This window comes from Vigna angularis, chromosome 1 (genome assembly GCF_016808095.1).
Source record: "Vigna angularis cultivar LongXiaoDou No.4 chromosome 1, ASM1680809v1, whole genome shotgun sequence".
In the NCBI taxonomy this organism is placed as follows: Eukaryota; Viridiplantae; Streptophyta; class Magnoliopsida; order Fabales; family Fabaceae; genus Vigna; species Vigna angularis.
In genome coordinates, this window is record NC_068970.1 from 37,841,754 (window position 1) to 37,862,733 (window position 20,980).

The 20,980-nt window shown below is 35.0% G+C and overlaps 1 protein-coding gene across 5 annotated transcripts; it reads left to right on the top strand.

The window, feature by feature from the left end:
• The first annotated feature begins 117 nt into the window (after nt 1–117).
• LOC108347847 (uncharacterized) lies at nt 118–19,842 on the top strand. 5 transcript variants are annotated; one of them, XM_052877670.1, is made up of 3 exons: nt 118–433; nt 2,876–3,003; nt 16,340–19,212. In XM_052877670.1, the coding sequence occupies exon 3, from the start codon at nt 17,625–17,627 to the stop codon at nt 19,197–19,199; it is 1,575 nt and encodes a 524-aa protein (XP_052733630.1). In that variant the 5' UTR covers nt 118–433; nt 2,876–3,003; nt 16,340–17,624; the 3' UTR covers nt 19,200–19,212. The 5 variants fall into 5 exon arrangements, with proteins under 5 accessions (XP_052733630.1, XP_052733638.1, XP_052733632.1 ...); XM_052877668.1 differs by lacking the exons at nt 118–433; nt 2,876–3,003 and adding exons at nt 9,550–10,987; nt 11,083–12,420; XM_052877678.1 differs by lacking the exons at nt 118–433; nt 2,876–3,003; nt 16,340–19,212 and adding exons at nt 9,527–12,420; nt 19,233–19,842.
• Nucleotides 19,843–20,980: the final 1,138 nt, after the last annotated feature.

Below are 20,980 nucleotides of genomic sequence, written 5' to 3' on the forward strand. Positions count from 1 at the left end.
AATTTATCTATAATGCATAAAACTTTATCTGTACACCAAACTCTAACACTCACTTTTTAGAAGGGATTATTTTCTGGCGGTTTTGAAATCTCCGAAAAATTTCCGGCGGTTTATAAGAGAAACCACCCCTAAATTGTTTTTTTTAAATAATTTTCCAAAAAGATCACGTGTTCCCTTCCCCTAATACTTCACGACACTTACTATCTAACACTGAATAGGACTTCATTTCTACTCCTAATTTTCCCTAAACCCTAATTCTCTTTCTCAATTCATTTCTGCCTTCATACATTTTCCTCCAAAAAGTTCACCATAATCATTTTCCTCCAAGCCCCGCACCATCTTCTTGTTGGTCTTCCCCTGCGTTGTGTTCGTCGTCAAGGCATTGTCGCTGCGTAGGTCGTGTTTGCTCTCTGAATTCCTCGCATCTGCGTAGGTCACTTCATTTTCATTCCATTCGTTGATTCGTTTTTCTTTCCGTTCATTTTCACTCTATGCGTTTGAACTTATGATTACTCTCGGAATTGAAACGGTAGAAAAGCACGTTTTAGGTTTCTGATTAGTCTTGTGTTTTCTAAGAATATTAATGTATGAGAAGGGTGTGAAGTATGAGGAGGTGAGAGGCGAGGCAAGGCAAGGGGTGAGAATGATGAATCTCTTGAGCTCTGTTCCAACACAGACAAAGAGGAAGCCTTTTGGAACCATGTCTGCACTGTTGGAAGTAGAGGAAGATTTTCCTCACGGATCTTGTTACACTTCAAAAATTTTAAGAAAACCCAATTAATTTGTTTTGGTTCTAAGGGACTTTGTCATTTTGCTTAGTTTTGTTTTGTTTTTTGTTTTTCTTTATACCACCACAAAATTTACTGTAGTTTGAGGAAGTGAGGTGATATGATTGCCTACTTGAAAACGAGGAGCTAAAAACTCACTTATTCAAGCACTATCTCTGTTTTATCCAGTAAGGAGCTGCTGGTTTTGATTGATTCCAAGCTAGTGTTAATATGGGATGATAAAATATATTATCAACAAACCGAGCTTAGTTAGTTAGGCTTAAATCTGAGACATTGTTAAGATAGTATGCAATTGACTATGAAACGTATTCCTTGTTAACTTAATGCTCTCATAACTTGATCTGCTTTCGTGTGACAATGTTGAGGTTATACTGTATGGTTCAAAATTGTGTGTATTTTAATTTCTATCTTTTTTTATGTGTACTGGAGTTGTATCATTGTTGTTGGTATCTGTTTGAGATCAGATTCATGTTTTAATTATGAATGATTGTGAATTTGGCTTTAATCTTGTATTTAGCTAGAAGAATACTGGCTAATTTGCTTGAATTGTATGCTCCTTTAAACATGTATCTTGCTTCACTTAGTGCAGATACTAACTATGCTTTGTGTGGCTTGGATCTGCACAACCATGATTTGGAAGTCATCATTTCCAAATTTTAGTCATAGATTTTCTTGGTAGCATTATTATTTATATTTATTGCAGTACTGATTATCAAACTCATATTTGCATAAATGTTTTGCAGGAAAAATGATTTTTTTGTTTCTTATTGCAATTTTTAACATGATGCTCTGTCTTGATGTGCGAGTTGGTTTCCTAATTGATTTTCTCTAAGGAACAATATGAAAAGAAATATATTTCTTTTTCTTCTATAATGAAGCAAGTTCTTCCCGTTTGTTGTTTTCATGTACCTCGTTCTAGTGAATTGGTCTTGTAAATTAGAGAATCTATAACTTTGATAAGGTGAGTCATGCATTGTTCGCATTAAATTATTAATCTTCATATATTGCCTCTTGGCCTGAATTGTGTGGTCAATGTAAATTCCACTTAGTTCTGAAAATTAGTTTAATTATACATACTGAGATTTGCAAGGATATATTGGTCACTTCATCCTAGCCAGATTCTTTGATATCAAGTAAGAATCAACTGTCCAATTCAACCAAGTGCTTAACCTGTTGGATTGACGCCCAATTTTGGATTATATCTCTAACAATGGTATTTATTGAAACAAAGTAGCAATATGCAATCATGGATCTCTAACAAAGCTACAGTAGAGTAGAAAGTATATTGTTTGAAGTTACCATTGATTTAATCTTGTTTGAAGTTTTTCATGTTGTAAGTTGCCAAGTTTTCAGACACACACAAGAATAATGAAGGATTTTAAATTATATTAATTTGTTTTTAATCCTTGTGAATATGTCAATTTTTTCTTTTTAAATCCATGATGACATGACACTTTAAAAAACGTGATATTTCTTTTTAAATAATGACTTTGAACAAATGAACCTGTGAAATTTTTCATTTAAATTTAGGTTTTGGTAGGAATACAGTTACCATTAATATTGACTCTTTATTGGCTATGTTGTGGAATGAAAACGAGATGAAAAGAGCAAGAAGAACCTTGTAAGTTATTTCGATATTGACTACTATACATAAGGAAATGAATCACTGTGGTCAAATACCCTTAAAAGGATCAAACTCTGTCTTTGCAGTTGTTCAAATTAATGAGTTTTGTTTTTAATTTTTAATTCTTATAAATGTCTAAGCATCCAAGACTCTCCAATAATATGTAAATTTTGAGATTAATTATTTATATAATAAGCTTACAATTAGGTTTAAACTTATTTATTATTTGCCTGAAGAAAACAATTTAATTAATTATTTCATAAATTGAGTTCATAAGCTCGTTTACACTGTGAATAATTTTTTGTTTTGCATGTTTGAAAAGTGCTACAAAATAAATAAATTGAAAGGGAGCAACTGGACCAATTAAAAAAAATTGCTAAGTATGTTTTTCTTAAACAAAATACTAGGTTCTAGAATACCTGTTGCTATATATAATTAATGGATGATATATTATTGCTTGCAGGTATATGCTCAACCACACTGATATTCTACTTTTAGTGGACTCTCATCCCTCAAGTCTTTACATTTACTAAACAGTAAATTGAGTTGGAGATCAATTACAAGTTTCTTGATTTAAGCTAGACATAAAAGGTCAGTATTTTATAAATTTATTTTTATGACATTCAAAAAGTTTCTTGATTTAGTCCTCAAATGAATTTTTTTTTCAAGTTAATGTAAGTGTTTTGTTTCCTTAAATAACTAACCTATTTGTTTGTTTATGTTCTTCCAAAACCTTAGAAATTGGTCATAGTACATGAGATTATAATAGAAGAGGTCCTAAGATAATAAGAGGTCCTAAGATATCACATTATTTTTGGTTAAAGAGAGAAAGGAGTTAATAAGAGGTCCTAAGATATCAATAACAATTGATAAGATTTTGATTGAACAACATTAATATTGAGGGACCACTGGTATTTAAGTACTGGAGTCACATTTAACTATTTAACTTACATACAATTTTTCATTTTCTTTGTTGTGTTTTTGCTCCTCTTAACAAAGGAATCTCACTGATTTGTGTTTGACCTTGTTGTTTTGGAATTGTGCATTTGTTTTCTCTAATTTAGACAATTTCACTATTTTATTAAATGTTGAATGTAGGAAAAAAATTGAAGCATATGAATCCACAAGATCATCTCAATCATATAAAAACCTCCAAATTTTAGTGGAGGTTTATTTTTCATTTTGCGGAGGATTTTAATCTCAGCAAATTAATTTCTAGGGATTTTTCAAACACCCGCAATTAGAGTTAGAGCTATTAATTTGCAGAGGTTTTTAATGGCCCTTTGTATCCGATTTATATGGCAGAGGTCTTTTTATGGAGAATTTTAACCTCTTCTATTGCTGACTTATTTTGTAGAGTTTTGAAACCTCCTTTATTTATAATTACACACATAAATTTATAATTTCTTAATTTAATAAAATCTATTTTTTATAATAAGAATAAATAAAATATATAAAATTATAAAGTACACAAGAGATTAATAAAAATTAATTTTATTGATGATTTAAGATAAAATATATCATTTACAATTACAATATAAATATAAAAAAAATACATAATGTAAATATGAAAAAATACATAAGGTTGATGAACTAAGCAAAATTCTTAACAAAGATAAAAATTTAACATTAGTAACTTTGCCATTTGAAAGTTAAACTTCAATGAAACCTCCATATATACTTTAAACACTTGGATGTCTTTGTTAATCTTCTTTGAAGTGTTCTTTTCTCAATGATACCAACACTTGAAAACTTTTATTTTAGGCTTCCACATATCAAAGTGTGCTAGACTTGGAAATGGCAAACAAAGTAGAATGATGGTTTTCTTAATAATACAAATTCTAGGAACCATTGTCGTGATGCCTCACGTGGAAGACAAGTATTTGTCATCTTCTAGTAACGACAGTTTGCATATGCAAAGCAGAAAACAAAATGATATCAGTTGAAATTGTTAATGCATCAGGCATATTATGACTATTTAACCAAACTAAATTACTTAAAGCAATCCATGTCATGGAGTTCAATAAATAATATTTATTTTGTTAATTATTATTATTAAATCAATGACCAATGTCCGACAAAGTGAGGATGACAGTCGTGAAAATAAATTGCTCATTTTGAAAGCAACAATAGAGTTGGCCAATCAAAACTCAGCAAAACAAGGGCCTCATGCTCTATCTAAGCTTGCGATTCAAGCTCCAAGATCAGAGTATGATCAATTGTATCAGATCTTGGGCTAGAGAATAGAATTGGACCTACAAGGAAAATCATCATCATCATCATGAGCATTTAAACTGATCACGTTGCAGCGAGAATCAATCACTCTAGTTCAACATAGAAATTGATTTAAAATGACAACACTTTTCTAGTCACATAAACAGTGAAGCAAGCAGAAAAAATAGGTGAAACAATAGTCATATATAACATGACTGTTATGTCAAGCACATCACAGAATTCCAATAACCTCTCCTTATTACACTTGTCAAGTTTTTCTTTTACTTTAATCATTTGTTTTTCCTACAGTAACAACTTTTGGACTTCAGAACCTTTTACAGACTTGGATATTTTTATATAGTGATCATAGTCCAAAAATTCAAAGCTTTAAGTGTTGAATCAAGTTCTATTGATATTTAAGTCATCCAGCGTCACAAACAAGCTTAATATCAAACAGAAATTTAAAATTTCACATGATTTTTCCAAGAATTGGTAATTGACTTAATAAATAACATCCACATGATTACAAATTATTCAGACCCCACTTGAAAAAGAAAGATTAGTAATTGGACCTAAAATTGCACTTAAATCAGGTAAACTTCTATTATGCATTAATGGAAAAATAGAAATAGATCAAAATACAATTAAATACAACAATAGATGATGAAGATGAGAAAGGACCTCAAAGCACCAATGCAATTGATCCAACTTTCCTCGGACTATTCCTTGATGAGAGCAACAAAATTAGAAATCTTGTCTATCATTCATCAAATATCGTTTCAAGAAACCAATTTATTAACATAATTATATCAAACATTGTAGAAAAAGACAAGATAAAAAATAAAATAGTGGTAATAATGATTGTGTGAATAGCAGGAAAACGTTACATACTCTTTGGTAGGGAATGATGCCTACCGCATACATGCATTCAGTAATTAAAAAATCTTCAAGTTCACGAACATTTGTCACATCTAACTCCTGCATAAATTGGTCATAGGGTAATACCTGAAAAACAATTAATTTCGTAAGAGATGATTCCACAAGGACATTAGAAACAGAAAAAATGGAGAAAGAAACTTTTGGTGTTAATCAAGCACTTAGTTATATGAAAGTATAATCTATATTTAAATTGATAAATTAGATGACACTATCCTCTACATAAAATCCGAGGAGTTAAACCTTCAAACAACAGTGGGCAAAACACCATATAGAAACTACAAACAACATAATCACGCAATATATCTAGGGCAAAGTGGGCACCATAAACATGCAAGAGTTGCTAACTGTATCAAAGTAAATGAACAATGCTAACACAATTGATTAAGAAAGGGCTGGTTAGTAGTGAAACAAATAAAATATATGTGATGGATTCCAAAGCAAATTTATCACTGAGTAAAAAACACAAGATGTTGGTAAATAACATATACAATACATAAATTAAAATAAGATGGTGCCACAAGCAAATCTATGAAAAATTCAGGACACCTTTGATGGGGAAAGGGCAAAAAAATATAACAACTTAGCAAAGAGTAATAACGCAACAGAAGTTCAATCCTTCTTCTTGCGAGAATATGCGAGGAACACCAAACAAATAGAACAAAAAATAGAATCCAAAGCACAAAGAGACACCAACAATTTTTAACGTCGAAAACCCCTCAATGCAACGGTAAAAACCACGAGTCGTTCAGACCAAAGAAAAATCCACTATGATCAATAATAGGGTACAAAAGAGTCTCCAATAATAACACCAAATGGTGTTTTCAATAAGCCAATTTAAATAAGCACAAATGCTTACAAATGAGAATAAAGAAGATGAAAATTCTCCAAAACAAGGCTACTAGTGTGTGACTGATTGCTCCCAAGCTAGACTTCCTATTGGCGATCCAAACAGTTAGAATGAAGAACCATATGTTTGGAACCCATTTTCCAAAAGAATCAGCCTGATCCAACGGTGAACGACTTCACAATGACGAAAACACCAATGTAGGTTTAGGGTTATGTAGGAAAGGCTTTCTCTCTTCCTTTTTCTCTCACTTAGCTTTTGCCTCTCTTCCAATGACTCTAATGTGCCTTAATCTGACCCATCTTTATTTAACCTAGTGAGACATAATGGTCCAATTATTTGGGTCTATTCTACACAAAGGAACGAAGCCCAATAACCCAACAAATCTCCCCCTCATGACTCTGTGGAGATATCCGCCAAACTAGCGATCTCACAACAAACTTCAAACTTTCCTCTTGGCAATGCCTTGGTCATCATATCGACACCATTATCATCTATATGAACTTTAGCTAATTCCAATAGCTTAGCATCCAAAACAACACGTATCCAATGGTACCTCACATCAATGTGTTTGGATTTAGAATGAAAAGTTGGATTCTTACTAAGATGAATAACACTTTGACTGTCACAATACAACAAGTATTTACCTTTGATAACGGTTGAAATAATATTATTTTTATACTTAATTTTGATATTTAAAGCACCCTTTATGACTTAGAAACTAGCTTGAAATCATGCTTTTGCTTAAGTTGTGAGAATAAGAGAGTTGAAGGTGGTATTATTGGTTTTATGCTTGGTTTTTCTTATTTTGATAGGAGTTAAGATGAATTGGATGAAGAAGTTGAAGTAACAAGGAGTTAGAGTCAGGAAAGGAGGGAAAAGTAGCACATAGAAGAATCGCAAATAGCGCTGAGTGTCACTTTGGGGGCGTTGAGTGCCAATTTAGAGGTGTAATCACTGCTTCACGCTTGGGCGCCACCGTTGAGTGCCAATTTAGAGGTGTAATCATTGCTTCACGCTTGAGCGCCACCGCTGAGTGTCACTTGAGTTCTGCAACCAATCTTTCACACCTGAGCGCCATCGTTGAGCGTTAGTTGAGTGTTGCAGCTACCGCTGAGCGCCATAAGTAGGGCGCTGAACGCCAGTCTCGTGGGCTTGGACTTTTTCTGCACTCTATTTAAGGTTTTGGACGACTTAGGGTTCATATTTTTGGACAGAAGGAGGTGCATAAACACTCTTTTCACCCCTTGGAGGCAAATTTTGGAAGCGAAAGCTCCAATCTTCAACTTTTAGGGTTTTATCTTTCATTCTTTTCCATATTTTCATTTATTTTCACCATGTCTATGGTGAACTAAACCTCCATTGTTGTTGGGGAAATGATGTAATCCTTTGAAACTATCATGTATTGAATTGATTTATATTATAAAAGCTTTACTTCATTATTTGTTAGGGTTTTTCCTCTACTCTCCATGCATGATTTGTTTAATTCATTCAATTGCATGATTATTGACTTTGTCGATATGGACACATATGGGAAAATCTAGAACTAGAGAAATTCTCGAAAAACAATATTACCTAGACATATGGATAGGAGGGTTGGTTTCCTTTAAGCTTTTGTGCAAATGTAATGCATACTTAATTGCTGGGGATACAAGACATTGTGAACTAGTAATTAAGAGTAAGCTTTCTTCACCGAGACATCGGGTTTAAGGTAAATTAGAAAGTGACATTAGCATTAATGAAGAAGATGAATTCATAAATACATGAGAGTGGATAGGATAAGTCAGAAACTGCAACAACATAATCATTCCATATTTTATATTAATCACCTGTGCATTCTTCAAGTCAATTGATCAACACTTGCATTTATATTTATTTTCTACATTATAAACACCATGATTTTGTTTATAAGTCTTAATTAGTCAAGAAACCACATGAATGTCTAGGATGTGAGTGTCTAGGGAAACGATACTTGGTCTTACCATTTATTATTACTTGATACGATTCGGTATACTTGCCGAGGTCTTAACAAGTTTTTGGCGCCGTTGCCAAGGACTCGTGGTTTAACTATTCTATTCGTGTGATTATTGATTAGCTTTGATTTGATTTTTTTTTATGTTTTTTTATTTTAAAAGTGCTTTTTAGGGTTTTGTTTTCTTGTGTATGTAGGGTATAATTTGGACTAGAAGCAAGAAAACATCAGAACCTCTTCTTGAAGGATTGGACGAGAGTAGACGAAGAAGGAGAATCCGAACATCTAGAGAATTATTTCCTTCTCCGGAAACACTTTTACAACCCTCACCACAAAGATCTGACCAGAGTATTGAAGAGATGGCTGGAGAAAATAATGGCAGATGAACTCTAGTGGATTACACCAGTGTTGTTGGCCCTCATCACTTTAACAACATTACTAGGTCGATGGTCAATGCTACGAATATGGAGGTGAAATCGGTGTTGATACAATTGGTGAAGAGCAATCAATTTAATGGACTGTCACATGAAAGTCCATATGAGCATCTGACTACATTCAACGAGATTTGCAACAGTGTAAAGATCAATGGTGTGCCGGATGACGTTATAAAGCTTAGTTTGTTTCCCTTCTCATTGGGAGACAATGCTAACCTATGGTTGAATTCTTTTCCGGAGGATAGCTTTACTGAATGGGAAGTTGTGGTTTCAAAGTTTCTGAACAAGTACTTCCCACAGTCAAAAATCAACAAGGGGAAGCAAGAAATTTCTTCTTTCAGGCAAGGTACGGAGGAGACGTTGGGTCAAGCGTGTGATAGATACAAAAGCTTGTTCAGAAAGATGCCCATGCATGGCTTTAATGAAGCAACAAGAGTCATTCTCTTCCTTGGAGGTCTTGGTTGACAAACCAAATTGATGCTAGATGCCTCAACTGGAGGTAATATTAAGTGTAAGACTCCAGAGGAAGCGTTTGAATTGATTGACAACATGACTACTAATGATAATGAGATGCATAGTTAAAGAAGAGCTCCACCTCAACAGAAGGGAGTTCTACAATTACAATCTTAAGATGCCTTGCTTGCACAAAGTAAAATTATCACTCAACAGTTGAAAGAGGTGACAAAGAAACTTTCTCTATTACCACAAGAGATGCATAATGTTTCACTGGTTCAATGGCACTATGAACGATGGCAGCAACAACCTACTCCATTTGAGAAGACCACGAAGCTTGAGGAAACCTTCCATCAATTCATGAAAATGAGCTTATCTTATTGTACGAATGTGGAGGCTGCATTTAAAAGCATGAAGATGCACATTGGGCAATTGGTCAACAAGATGGAGGGTGGTGAGCGGAATGTAAAAAGTAATCTTAGGGAAGAGTGTAAGACCATTGTTACTAGAAGTGGCAAAGTGTTAGATGAGAGAAAAATAGAGAGAAAAGAGAAAGAAAATGTGAGTGAGAAAGAAGTAATTGAGCGAAAAGAGAGAATTGAGGGAGAAAAAAAGAAAGAAGAGGTAGATGAGAGAAAAAAAGAAAAAGATGTTGAAAAACCACTTCCTTCTCCAAAGACTTATTCAAGGAAGGAGAAAGAAAAACAGCTTAAGCAGTTCATGGAGATTTTTAAGAAACTGGAGATTACCATACCTTTCTTTGAAGCATTGCAACAAATGCCTTCGTATGCAAAGTTTTTGAAGGAGCTCCTCAGGAAGAAAAGAAAATACATTGAAAAGAAGACCATTGAAGTGCAAGGTAATTGCACTGCAATCATACAAAAATTATTACCTCCTAAGTTTAAAGATCAAGGAAGCTTCACCATTCCGTGTACCATAGGAGAATTGGAAGTTGGAAGAGCATTGATTGATTTGGGAGCTAGCATTAATTTAATGTCGCTCGCTATGTTCAAAAGAATTGAAGGTTTGGAACTCAAACCTACTAGAATGACCCTCCAATTGGCGGACAAGTTTCTTAAATACCCGTACGGGGTGGTTGAAGATGTGCTGGTGAAGGTAGACAAATTTGTATTTCCAGTGGATTTTGTCATAATGGAGATGGAACAGAATGGAGATGTGCTTCTCATTCTGGGGAGACCATTTATGAAGATTGCTAGAGTTTAATTGATGTGGAGAATGACAAGGTTAAAGTAAGAGTGCAAGATGAAGAAGTGAATTTTGATGTATTGAAAGCCATGACACACCCTAAGGATGATAAAGCATGTTTCCAATTTGATATGCTTGATGAAGTTTGTATGGTGCAAGAGAAGATGATACGTTGTTCTTCTACGTTAGAAAAAACTCTCATTGATGCATGCGAAGATTTGAATGAAGAGGAAGAGAAATTAATTGATGAGTGTATGATGAATTTGGAGACGTTAAAGGAAGTCCTAGTGGACGAGGCTAATTTTGAGACGATTGATACCAAAGAAGAAGTCAAAGAAAAGAAATTGGAATTAAAGATGTTACCATCACATTTGAAGTATGTTTTCTTAGAAGAAGATGGAACGAAACCAGTCATCATTAGTAATTCTTTGCTCCCTGAAGAATAAGAAAAGTTGGTAGAAATATTGAAAGCCAACAAAGAAGCTATTGGATGGTCAATCTCAGATCTCAAAGGTATAAGCCCAACTTATTGCATGCATAAAATTTTTATGGAGGATGATTATAGACCAAGTGCTCAACCACAAATAAGGTTAAATCCTATGATGCAGGAGTATTGAAGCTTCTAGAAGCTGGCATTATATATCCAATCTCTGACAGTGAATAAGTAAGTCCAGTACAGGTAGTGCCAAAGAAAGAAGGGATGATAGTAACTTAAAATGAGAAGAATGAGCTTATTCCTACTAGGACAGTCATTGGGTGGCAGATGTGCATTGATTATAGGAAGTTAAATAAGGCAACTAGGAAGGATCATTTTCCCCTTCCTTTTATGCATCAGATGCTGGAAAGATTGGCAGGTCAGGCTTTTTACTGCTTTCTAGATTGATATTCTGGATACAATTAAATTGTGGTAGATCCAAAGGACCAAGAGAAGACGACATTCACATGTCCATTTGGTGTATTCGCCTACAAGAAAGATGTCATTTGGGTTATGTAATGCTCCAGCTACGTTTCAAAGGTGTATGTAGTCAATTTTTGCGGACCTCATAGAAAAGTGTATTGAAGTCTTCATGGATAATTTTTCGGTGTTTAGAGATTCTTTCGAAAGGTGTTTGGCAAATCTGGATATTGTTCTTAAGAGATGTGTGAAAACAAATCTTGTGCTTAATTGGGAGAAATGCAATTTTATGGTAACAGAATGAATTGTGTTGGGTCACGAGATTTCTCTTAGGGGGATTGAAGTGGATAAAGCCAAAGTGGAGGTCATTGAGAAACTTCCACCGCCATTAAATGTAAAGGGCATTAGAAGTTTTGTAGGCCATGCTGGGTTTTATAGAAGATTTATTAAAAACTTATCAAAGATTGCTAAACCATTGAGTAATTTGCTTATTAAAGATGTAGCTTTTGTGATGAATGAAGAATGTTTAAAAGCCTTTGTCATCTTGAAAAGCAAATTGGTTTCAGCCCCAGTGATTGTAGCTCCAGATTGGAATTGAAATTTTGAATTAATGTGTGATGCCAGTGATTATGCAATAGGTGTTGTGTTGGGTCAGAGAAAAGAAAAAGTATTTCACACCATTTATTATGCAAGCAATGATTTGAATGAAGCTTAGTTGAATTATGCCACCACAGAAAAAGAATTTCTTGCTATTGTGTATGCTTTGAGAAATTTAGACCTTATTTCATTGGGTCTAAAGTAATCATCTACACAAATCATGCAACTATAAAGTATTTGCTAACCAAGCCGAATTCTAAGCCACGATTGATTAGATGGGTGCTGTTACTACAAGAGTTGGATGTGGAAATCCGTGACAAGAAGGGAAGTGAAAATGTAATTGCTGATCACTTATCTAGGTTGGTTAACAATGAAGTTACAAGCAAGGAAGCAGAAATCTGGGAATCTTTCTTAGATGAAACACTCTTTATTTGTCTGAAGCTTTTTACCACAGGTGAGAAAATCTGATTGAAGTCAACACCCTTTATTTGTCTAAAGCTTTTCACCACTAATATGACTTTATATCTAGTAGATGTTGAATTGCTCTCTTGCTTCCCCCTGAAAATCCACCTATTCTCTAAGGCTCTCTTACCCTTAGGCAACTTCACCAAGTCATAAGTGTGATTATCATGCAGAGATTTCATCTAATCCTACATTACATCCAACCACTTTTTTTTTCTTCGCTTTCAATGGCCTCCTCATAACATTTCGGTTCTCCCTCATGAGTCAACATCACATACTCATTGGTAGAGTACTTCTTAGAAGGTTGTTTTAGCTTGTCAGATCTTCTAGGTTGAGCTTCAGGTAGCTCAGGTACATCACCAAGACTCTCATCTTGTGACACATCATGTTCTTCTTCATCAACATTATCAATAAGAACATCCAAGCCATCTCCAATCTGCTGATTATCAATATCACCATGTTGTTCATCATCATGAACATCAATATCCAAATCATTAATAGACAACTGAATTGGATAAAAATCAGCCACATTACCATCTTCCTTAGGTGTAGACTTCTCCACCTTATCAATATCTTTAATGGTTTGATCTTCCATGAATTACACACCACGACTTCTAACAACTTTCTTTTGAAAGGGGTCATACAACTTGTAGCCAAATTCATCCTAACCAAAACCAATGAAGATGCATTGCCTTGTCTTCACATCCAACTTAGATCTTTCATCCTTTGGAACATGAACAAATGCTTTACAGCAGAAGACACACAAATGATCATAAATAACATTCTTGCCACACCAAATCTTGTTTGGCACCTCAAAGTTCAAAGCAACTGCAGGACTTAGATTAATAACATGCATTGCTATAAGCAATGCCTCACCCCAGAAATGCTTAGGCAATTTTGCTTCAGAAAGCATACACCTAACTCTTTCAATCAATTTCCTTTTCATCCTCTCCGCTAAACCATTCAGCTAAGGAGTTTTGGGAGGAGTCTTCTCATGTGCAATACCATATTGTCTACAATAAGCATCAAATGGTCCACAATATTCACCATCATTTTCAGTACGAATGTGCTTCAGCTTCGTGCCTGACTGCCTCTCAACCAAAGCATGGAATTCTTTATACTCTTCCAACACTTGGTCCTTTCTCTATAGTGCATAAACACAAAACTTCCTAGAACAATCATCAATAAAAGTAACAAAGTAAAATGTATCACAAAAAGAATTTACGTTTGTTAAGACTCCAACAAGTGTACCGAATCGTATCAAGTAATAAACATGGTAAGACCAAGTATCGTTTCCCTAGAGACTCACGGCCTAAACAGTTATGCAATTTCTTGATTAAATAAGACTTGAAAACAAAATCTTTTGGTTTAAAATGCAAATACTGAAAAGTAAATATGCATGCAACTTGATCAATTGGACAAAAGTGTAGAGATGAACGGATGAATTTGATATGATGAATATGATTTTGGGGTTAGATTTCACCTAGTTTGCTCTGATGTATTGTTAACCCTCGACAAGTGTACCAAATCGTATCAAGTAATAATAAAATGGTAACACCAAGTATCGTTTCCCAAAGGACTCACGGCCTAAACAGTCATGTGATTTGTTGATTATCTTAGACTTGTAACCGAAAATATTGGTGTTGAACTATGAAAAATAAACATGAATGCAAGGTTTGGATCAATGGACTTGAAAGATCCAAAAACGGCTGATGTATAATATGAATGATTATGTTGTTGGGGTTTTCGATTCATCCTATCCACTCTCATGTATTCAAGAATTCATCTTTCTTCATTAATGTTAATTCCACTTTCTAATTTACCTTAAACCCGATGTCTCGGTGAAGAAAGCCTACTCCTAATCACTAATTTACAATGTCTTGTCTCCCTAGCAATTATTCATGCATTACATTCGCATAGAAGCTTAAAGGCAACCAATCTTCCTATCCCTATGTCTAGGCAATATTACTCTTGGGAGAATTTCTTCAGTTGTAGATTTACATATATGTGTCCATACAAATAACATCAATGATCATGCAATTGAATGAGTTAAACAAAGCATGCATAGAGTATAGAAGAAAAACCCTAACATTTAATGAAAGAAAGCATATAGATTAAAGAACCAATTCAATGCATGAGAGTTTCAAAGGATTACATCGGTTCTCCAACAACAATGAAGGTTTAGTTCACCATAATCATAGTGAAGCTAGATGAAAAACAATGAAAGATAGAACCCTAGAAGGTGAAGAATAGAGCTTGAGCATCCAAAATCCTCCTCCAAGGGGTGAAGAAAGTGCGATTTTGCTTTGTTCTGTCCAAAGATATTAACCCTAATTCGGCCAAAACCTTATATAGCTTCCTAAAAATTACGGAAAATTGGCCTAAGGCCTAATAAAATGGCGCTCAGCGGTAATTACCGCTCAGCGGTAAGTGCGATTCTTCTATTTTGACGCTCAGCTGCAGTTTTGCCTCTCAGCGTTGACTGCAGGACTTCAGAGTGCCGCTCAGTGGTAAAAGTGGTGCTGAGCGGTACTTGTGGCTCTTCTTTTGTGCACTTTTTCTTCCTTTTCTAAGTCCAACTTCTGGCTACCTTACTTCTTTTATTCCATTCATCTTAAAACCTACAAAAACAAGGAAAACCATGCATAAAACCCATCCAACTCTCTTATTTCCAAAACATAAGCAAAAACATGATTCCAAGCTAGTTTCTAAGTCATAAAGGTTGTTTTTGATGTCAAAACTAAGTATAAAAACAACAGTTTTTCAACTGTTATCATGTATATACAAATTCTACTTCTTCATTAATGTCAATGTCACTATCTAAAGTACTTAAAACCCGATTCCTCGGCGAAGAAAGTCTATCCTTAATTACTAGGTCACAATTCCTTGCATCCCTAACAATTAATTCTGCATTACATATGCGCAGAAGATTAAGGCAACCAGAACTCATACCCCAATTCCTGAGCAATACTGCTTCTGGGAATAATTCTCCAGAACTTGAATTGCAAGATACCTTCCGGTACTCATGCAAATCATACATCATGCTAATGAATGAGTTAAAAAAAACAAGCAATGAGCGAAGAAGAATTATCCTAACAATTAATGAAAGAAACATAGACTATTAAGAAATCAATTCAATACATGAGAGTTTACAAAGGTTTACATCATTCCCCAACAAGAAATAGAGTTTAGTTCAGCATTGGCATGGTGAAAGTAGATGAATAATGGAAAAAGAATGAAAGATAAAACCCTAGAAGTTGAACATAAGAGCTTGCGAATCCAAATCCGCCTCCGAGACGTCAAAAGGTGTGTTTTGTGCCTCTTTCGTCCAAAGATACAATCCCTAGGATGTCCAAGTCCTTAAATAGAACATAAAAATAACAGAAAACTTGTCCAAGCCCACGAAATTGGCGCTCAACGCCCCACTTAGAGCGCCCTGGCGGCGTGCCGAATTATTTGACGCTCAAGGTCAGCTTAGAAGGCAAGCAGGCATGATGCAACTCGAGGAAGTGGCGCTCAGCGCCCCAAAAAGGGCGCCCAAGCGCGAGAAAGAGACTTCCTACGCTAAGGGCTTCAGAAAAAAGGCAGTCAAGCGTTAGACAGTGTAATCCAGCGCTGAGAGCCCCTAAAATGGCGCTCCGTGTTGCTGCGTTCCTTCTTTCTAATGCTTTTCCAACTCTTCCTGAGTTCCAACTCCTTACTACTTCAACTCTTCTTCAAATCATCTTAATTCCTGTTGAAAACAAAGAAATCTAGCTGATAAGAGTTGAAAAACTGTTATTTTTATACTTAAAATTGACTTCAATTACAACCTTTATGACTTAGAAATTAGCTTGAACTCATGATTTTGTTGAATTGTTGGAAATAACAGAGTTGGACAAGTTTTATGCTTGATTTCCTTGTTTTTGCAGGTTTTGAGATGAAATTGATGAAAGAAGTGAAAAGGGATAGAGATGGAATCAAAAAAGGACACAAAATGTGCAAAAGAAGAGAATCAGCAAGTACCGCTCAGCGCTAATTACTGTTGAGCGGCACTTGCAAAGAACCGTTGGCACCGCTAAGGGGAGAAAAGCCGTTGAGGAGAAGAATTGACACGCGCTACTACCGCTGAGCGACACTTTTCTGGGCTTGGGCCTACTTTTCTGTAATTTTTAGAATAGTATATAAGCTTTAGGATGTTATAAGGTTTGTATCTTTGGTTGGAACGAAGCAGAAACACACTTTTCACCCCTTGGGGGTAGAATTGGAGATGGTGACGACTCTCTTCTTTTCTTTCTTGGGTTTTTCTATCTCTTCCATTCTTTCATTCCATTGTTCATCTAGTTCTTTCATGACAATGGAGAACTAAACTTATTTTGTTGCTGGGAAATCAATGTAAATCCTTAGAAACTCTCTTGTATGGAATTTGTTCTTTAAGATCATTTTTATGATACATGCTTTCTTTCATTAATAGTTAGGGTTTTTACTCTTTGCTCAAAGCATGCATTGTTTAACTCATTTGATGTCATGATTATTGGTTTTGTCGATATGGACACATACGGGAAAATCTAGATCTGGGGAATCTCTCCCATCAGTATATTACAAACCTAGACATAGGAGTATGATAGTTGGTTGCCTTTAAGTTTCTGTTCACTATAATGCATGATTAATTGCTAGGGAGACAAGACATTGTAAACTAGTGATTATGATTAGGCTTTCTTTGACGAGACATCAGGTTTAAAGTAATTTAGAAAGTGACATTAACATTAATGAAAAGAATGATGAGTTCCTAAATACAAGAGAGTGGATAGGATGAAATTGATAAATCCCAACAACATATTCATCCATGTATTTCAATTCACGTGTTTTGTTTCTTCTTGCCCATTGATCATCATATGCATACATATTTACTTTTCAGTGTTTTGCATTTGAAACGTACAACAATTTGTTCACAAGTCTTAATTAATCAATAAATCACATAACTGTCTAGGCCGTGAGTCCTTTGGGAGAACGATACTTGGTCTTACCAGGTTTATTATTTGATATGATTCGGTTACACTTGTCGATGGTTAACAAGTTTTTGACTCCGTTTTTGGGGTTCGAAGATTTGTTCATTAGTGAACCTTGGCTGCTATTTGCGCCACTTTTGTTGCTGTTTTAATATTGTTCTAACTTGTTTTGTTTTGAAAGTGTTGCTGCTGTTTGCATTAGAACACCATGTTTGCAGGTTCAAGCAATTCCTCTTCCAATAGAGCTAGCCATCATGGAAGTGATTCTAGCAAGTTTGATTTGATGAAGGCATTTCAACAAATGCAACATCAACTTGATTTCATTAGCAAACGGTTGGACAAAGACGCGAAAGCAAAAGGGGAGCAACCTCATGGTCATGATCATGGTTCCTACAAGAAGAAGCAAGAAGCTAGAACTGTAAATGTATACCTTCCCTCACCAAAGAAGCATCAAGAAGATAAAGCTATTTACCAAGGCCTTACACTACCAAAGTTGAACTTGCCTACTTTCAAAGGGGAAGCCGAGCCATCTATTTTTCTAGATTGGATAGCTAAAGTAGACCAAATTTTTTATTTGTATAGTGTAAATGGACCTTTGTGTGTAAAGTTAGCTTGTTTAGCTTTAGAGGGATACGCTAAACAATGGCTAAATAGGAGATACTTAACCATGGCCTCAACTGTGAGTACATGGGAACATTGCAGCGACATTTTGTACCAACATTTTGTGCCTTCATACTACCATAGGGACCTCTTGATTAAGCTCCAACGTCTTACTCAAGGTAGACGAAGTGTGGAGGAGTATGCTCACGAGCTCGAAGTGCTCCTACATCGTACTAACCTTAAAGAAACTAATCATGCAAAAATAGTTAGATTTATTAGTGGACTTAATAGCAACATCCAAGATATAATTGAAATCCATAATGATGAGACTTTAGATGTAGTGGTTCATAGAGCCATGAAAGTAGAGAAGAAACTCTTGAAAAAAGAAGCTTGTCACAACAAATTTTCCAAATCTTCAACAAATGTTTTGTATAAATCCTCATCATCAAAGGATAAAACCAAGGATGTTTCTAAGGAGCCCACTAACAAATCTTGTCCTCATTCTTCTTCTAACCATTCCTCTTCCCTACCTAAATCTCCTTCTAGACCAAGTCACATTAAATGTTTTAAATGCTTAGGACATGGTCATATAGCCTCTGCCTGCCCCACCAAAAAGGCAACATGCATTGAGGGTGAAGTAATTATGACTAATGAGTCTACCTCTTCCTTACCTTCACCAACCTATAACTCTTCTTCCTCATCAAGTGATGCCAAAGAGAAGGTCATGCTTACTTGTTTAAATGAAGAAAGAAAAGAAAGAGAGGAGAGAGAAAAGAAAGAAAAAGAAGAACTTGTGAGAGAAATGGAGAAGGACAAAGTCTTAGTAAAAAAGGAAGTGTTACTGAAGGCACCATCCACTCCCATCATTCAAATAGATCCAAGCCATGACAGGGGAGCTTTTCAATCCTTCTACTTTTCCCCTTTTACTAAGTTTTCTTTATTTGTTCCAAAAGTATTTTTCACAACTCTTTCACCTTCCTCTTTCCTTCTTTCCAACTATTCTATAAACATTTTTGAAACACATCATGAGTTAGTGTTACCCCTTTGGTTACATTCAACTCAAGACAAAAATAATTTTTTCTCTAAAAATGGTCTCCTAGTTTTCACCACTAAATACAATAAAAATATAAGGAGACTTTCTTTTACTAATACCTTTTTTATATACATTGATTGGTCAACATAAATTCATTCACAAAATATTTGATGATTTTTGCAGGTTGACATTTGATCCAGGAGGAGTTGCTTTGGTTTATACACAAAATAAGTCACTAATCTCTCTTTGTTGCAGGTTTTTCAAGATTCGAGGTCGAATTCTCTCCAACCTGGGGGGATGATATGATCATAAATGGGGCAAAAATGAAGAGTTTTCAAAGTGACAACAAGCATAAAAAAGAGTATAATAGTTTTCATTGGCTTGTATTTGCCTCTTTTGTTCTTTCGTTATTTCTAGTTGTAGAGAAGCTTATAAACTCTTCTTTTCTTTATAGTACAAGCAATGTGGGACTTCACATAGCTTGGACTTAAAGAAAAACAAGAATAAATAGGCTTTCTCCTTTTGTTGTTTGTAGTGCAAGTAAACATGCATTGTTTGTAGTTTTTAGTTTCTAGACTTGCTAGGAAGCTTATAAACCCTTTAAGAATGGAAGAATTAAGAGATGTGGGACTAAGAGCACTTGAAAACGTGGTTGTTCAGACTTGGAAGCATTCCAAGTCCCACATCCCTTAAAAATCTCCAATTACTTCATCCTAAAGGTTATATAAGAAGCCTAGGGGTCTCCTTTTGTACACACCTTTGATTGAATAAATATAAGAGTGATTTGCATTCATTTGCTTATCTTCTTTGAGATAGAATTCTGTCTCTAAGTCATCTTTTGGGTCTTATCTTGTGAGAAGCAAGTGGCGATCCAACCTTGGCACTTATCTTGGATCATTTCAAGTGGCGTGTCCTCAAGTTCATAAGTTCTCTCTTCCTTATCTCTTCCATTTTAAATCTTTTTAATTGCCATTTCTTAATTGTCTTTAGAACATTTCTCTCTAAGCATGCACTTCCATATCAATTACCCATCTTCAATACTTCAAAATCACCAGGTGTATAAGATGTGAAGAACTCCTTCTTGGATGTAACATGTAATGTAGCACCACTATCAATTATTCACATGCTCTCATCATATACAAGATTAATAGTGTCATAATCACGAAGACAAACAAGGTTACCACATGTAGTAGTAGTAACACGATCACCATCATCAATATCTTTTTCTATTTGCTTACCCTTTTTGTCTTTACTATCTTTCTTCCACGAAAAATAGTTCTTCTTTATCTGTCTTGTTTACTAACAATAGTGACACTCCACATTCTTGTACCCAGACCTGAACTTGCTCCTGCTTTTATCTCTACAACTATTGTGTTCTTTCTATTGGATTCTCCCCATATTCTCTGTAATAAGCACTTCCGAATGAGATGAAGTACGCTGTGTCTTCCTTCTCATCTCCTCATTAAGTGCACCACTCTTTGCCATTTGCAAAGAAATATCACTATTAGGGATAGCATTTATCATGGAAACCCGAAATGTCTCCCACGAATCCGGTAAAGAGTTTAATAGGAATAAACCCAATATATTATCATCAAATTTTATACCCATTATTGCTAATTGATCATAGCGTCCTTGAAATTCACTCAAGTGATTTGAAACAGGAGTTCCTTCCTTGTACTTCAACTCCACAAAATTTTTCACTAAGTACAATTTATTAGTCCCTGACTTAGAAGCATACAAGGACTCAAGCTTATCGCATAGGTTTCTCGTATGTGTCTCATTAGCAAAAAAATTATAAACGTTATCATCAACAAACTGCCTGGTAAATCCAGATACTTGTTGATGTTCAGAATCCCATTCTGCATCTTACTTGGATTCCGGCTTATTGGAAGCAAAAACATAAAGATGCAAAATTTTCACAAATAGCAAGT

Bases quoted from the DNA above. Each gene is read 5' to 3' on its own strand.
- LOC108347847 (XM_052877670.1), top strand. From the start codon at position 17,625: ATGTTTGCAGGTTCAAGCAATTCCTCTTCCAATAGAGCTAGCCATCAT.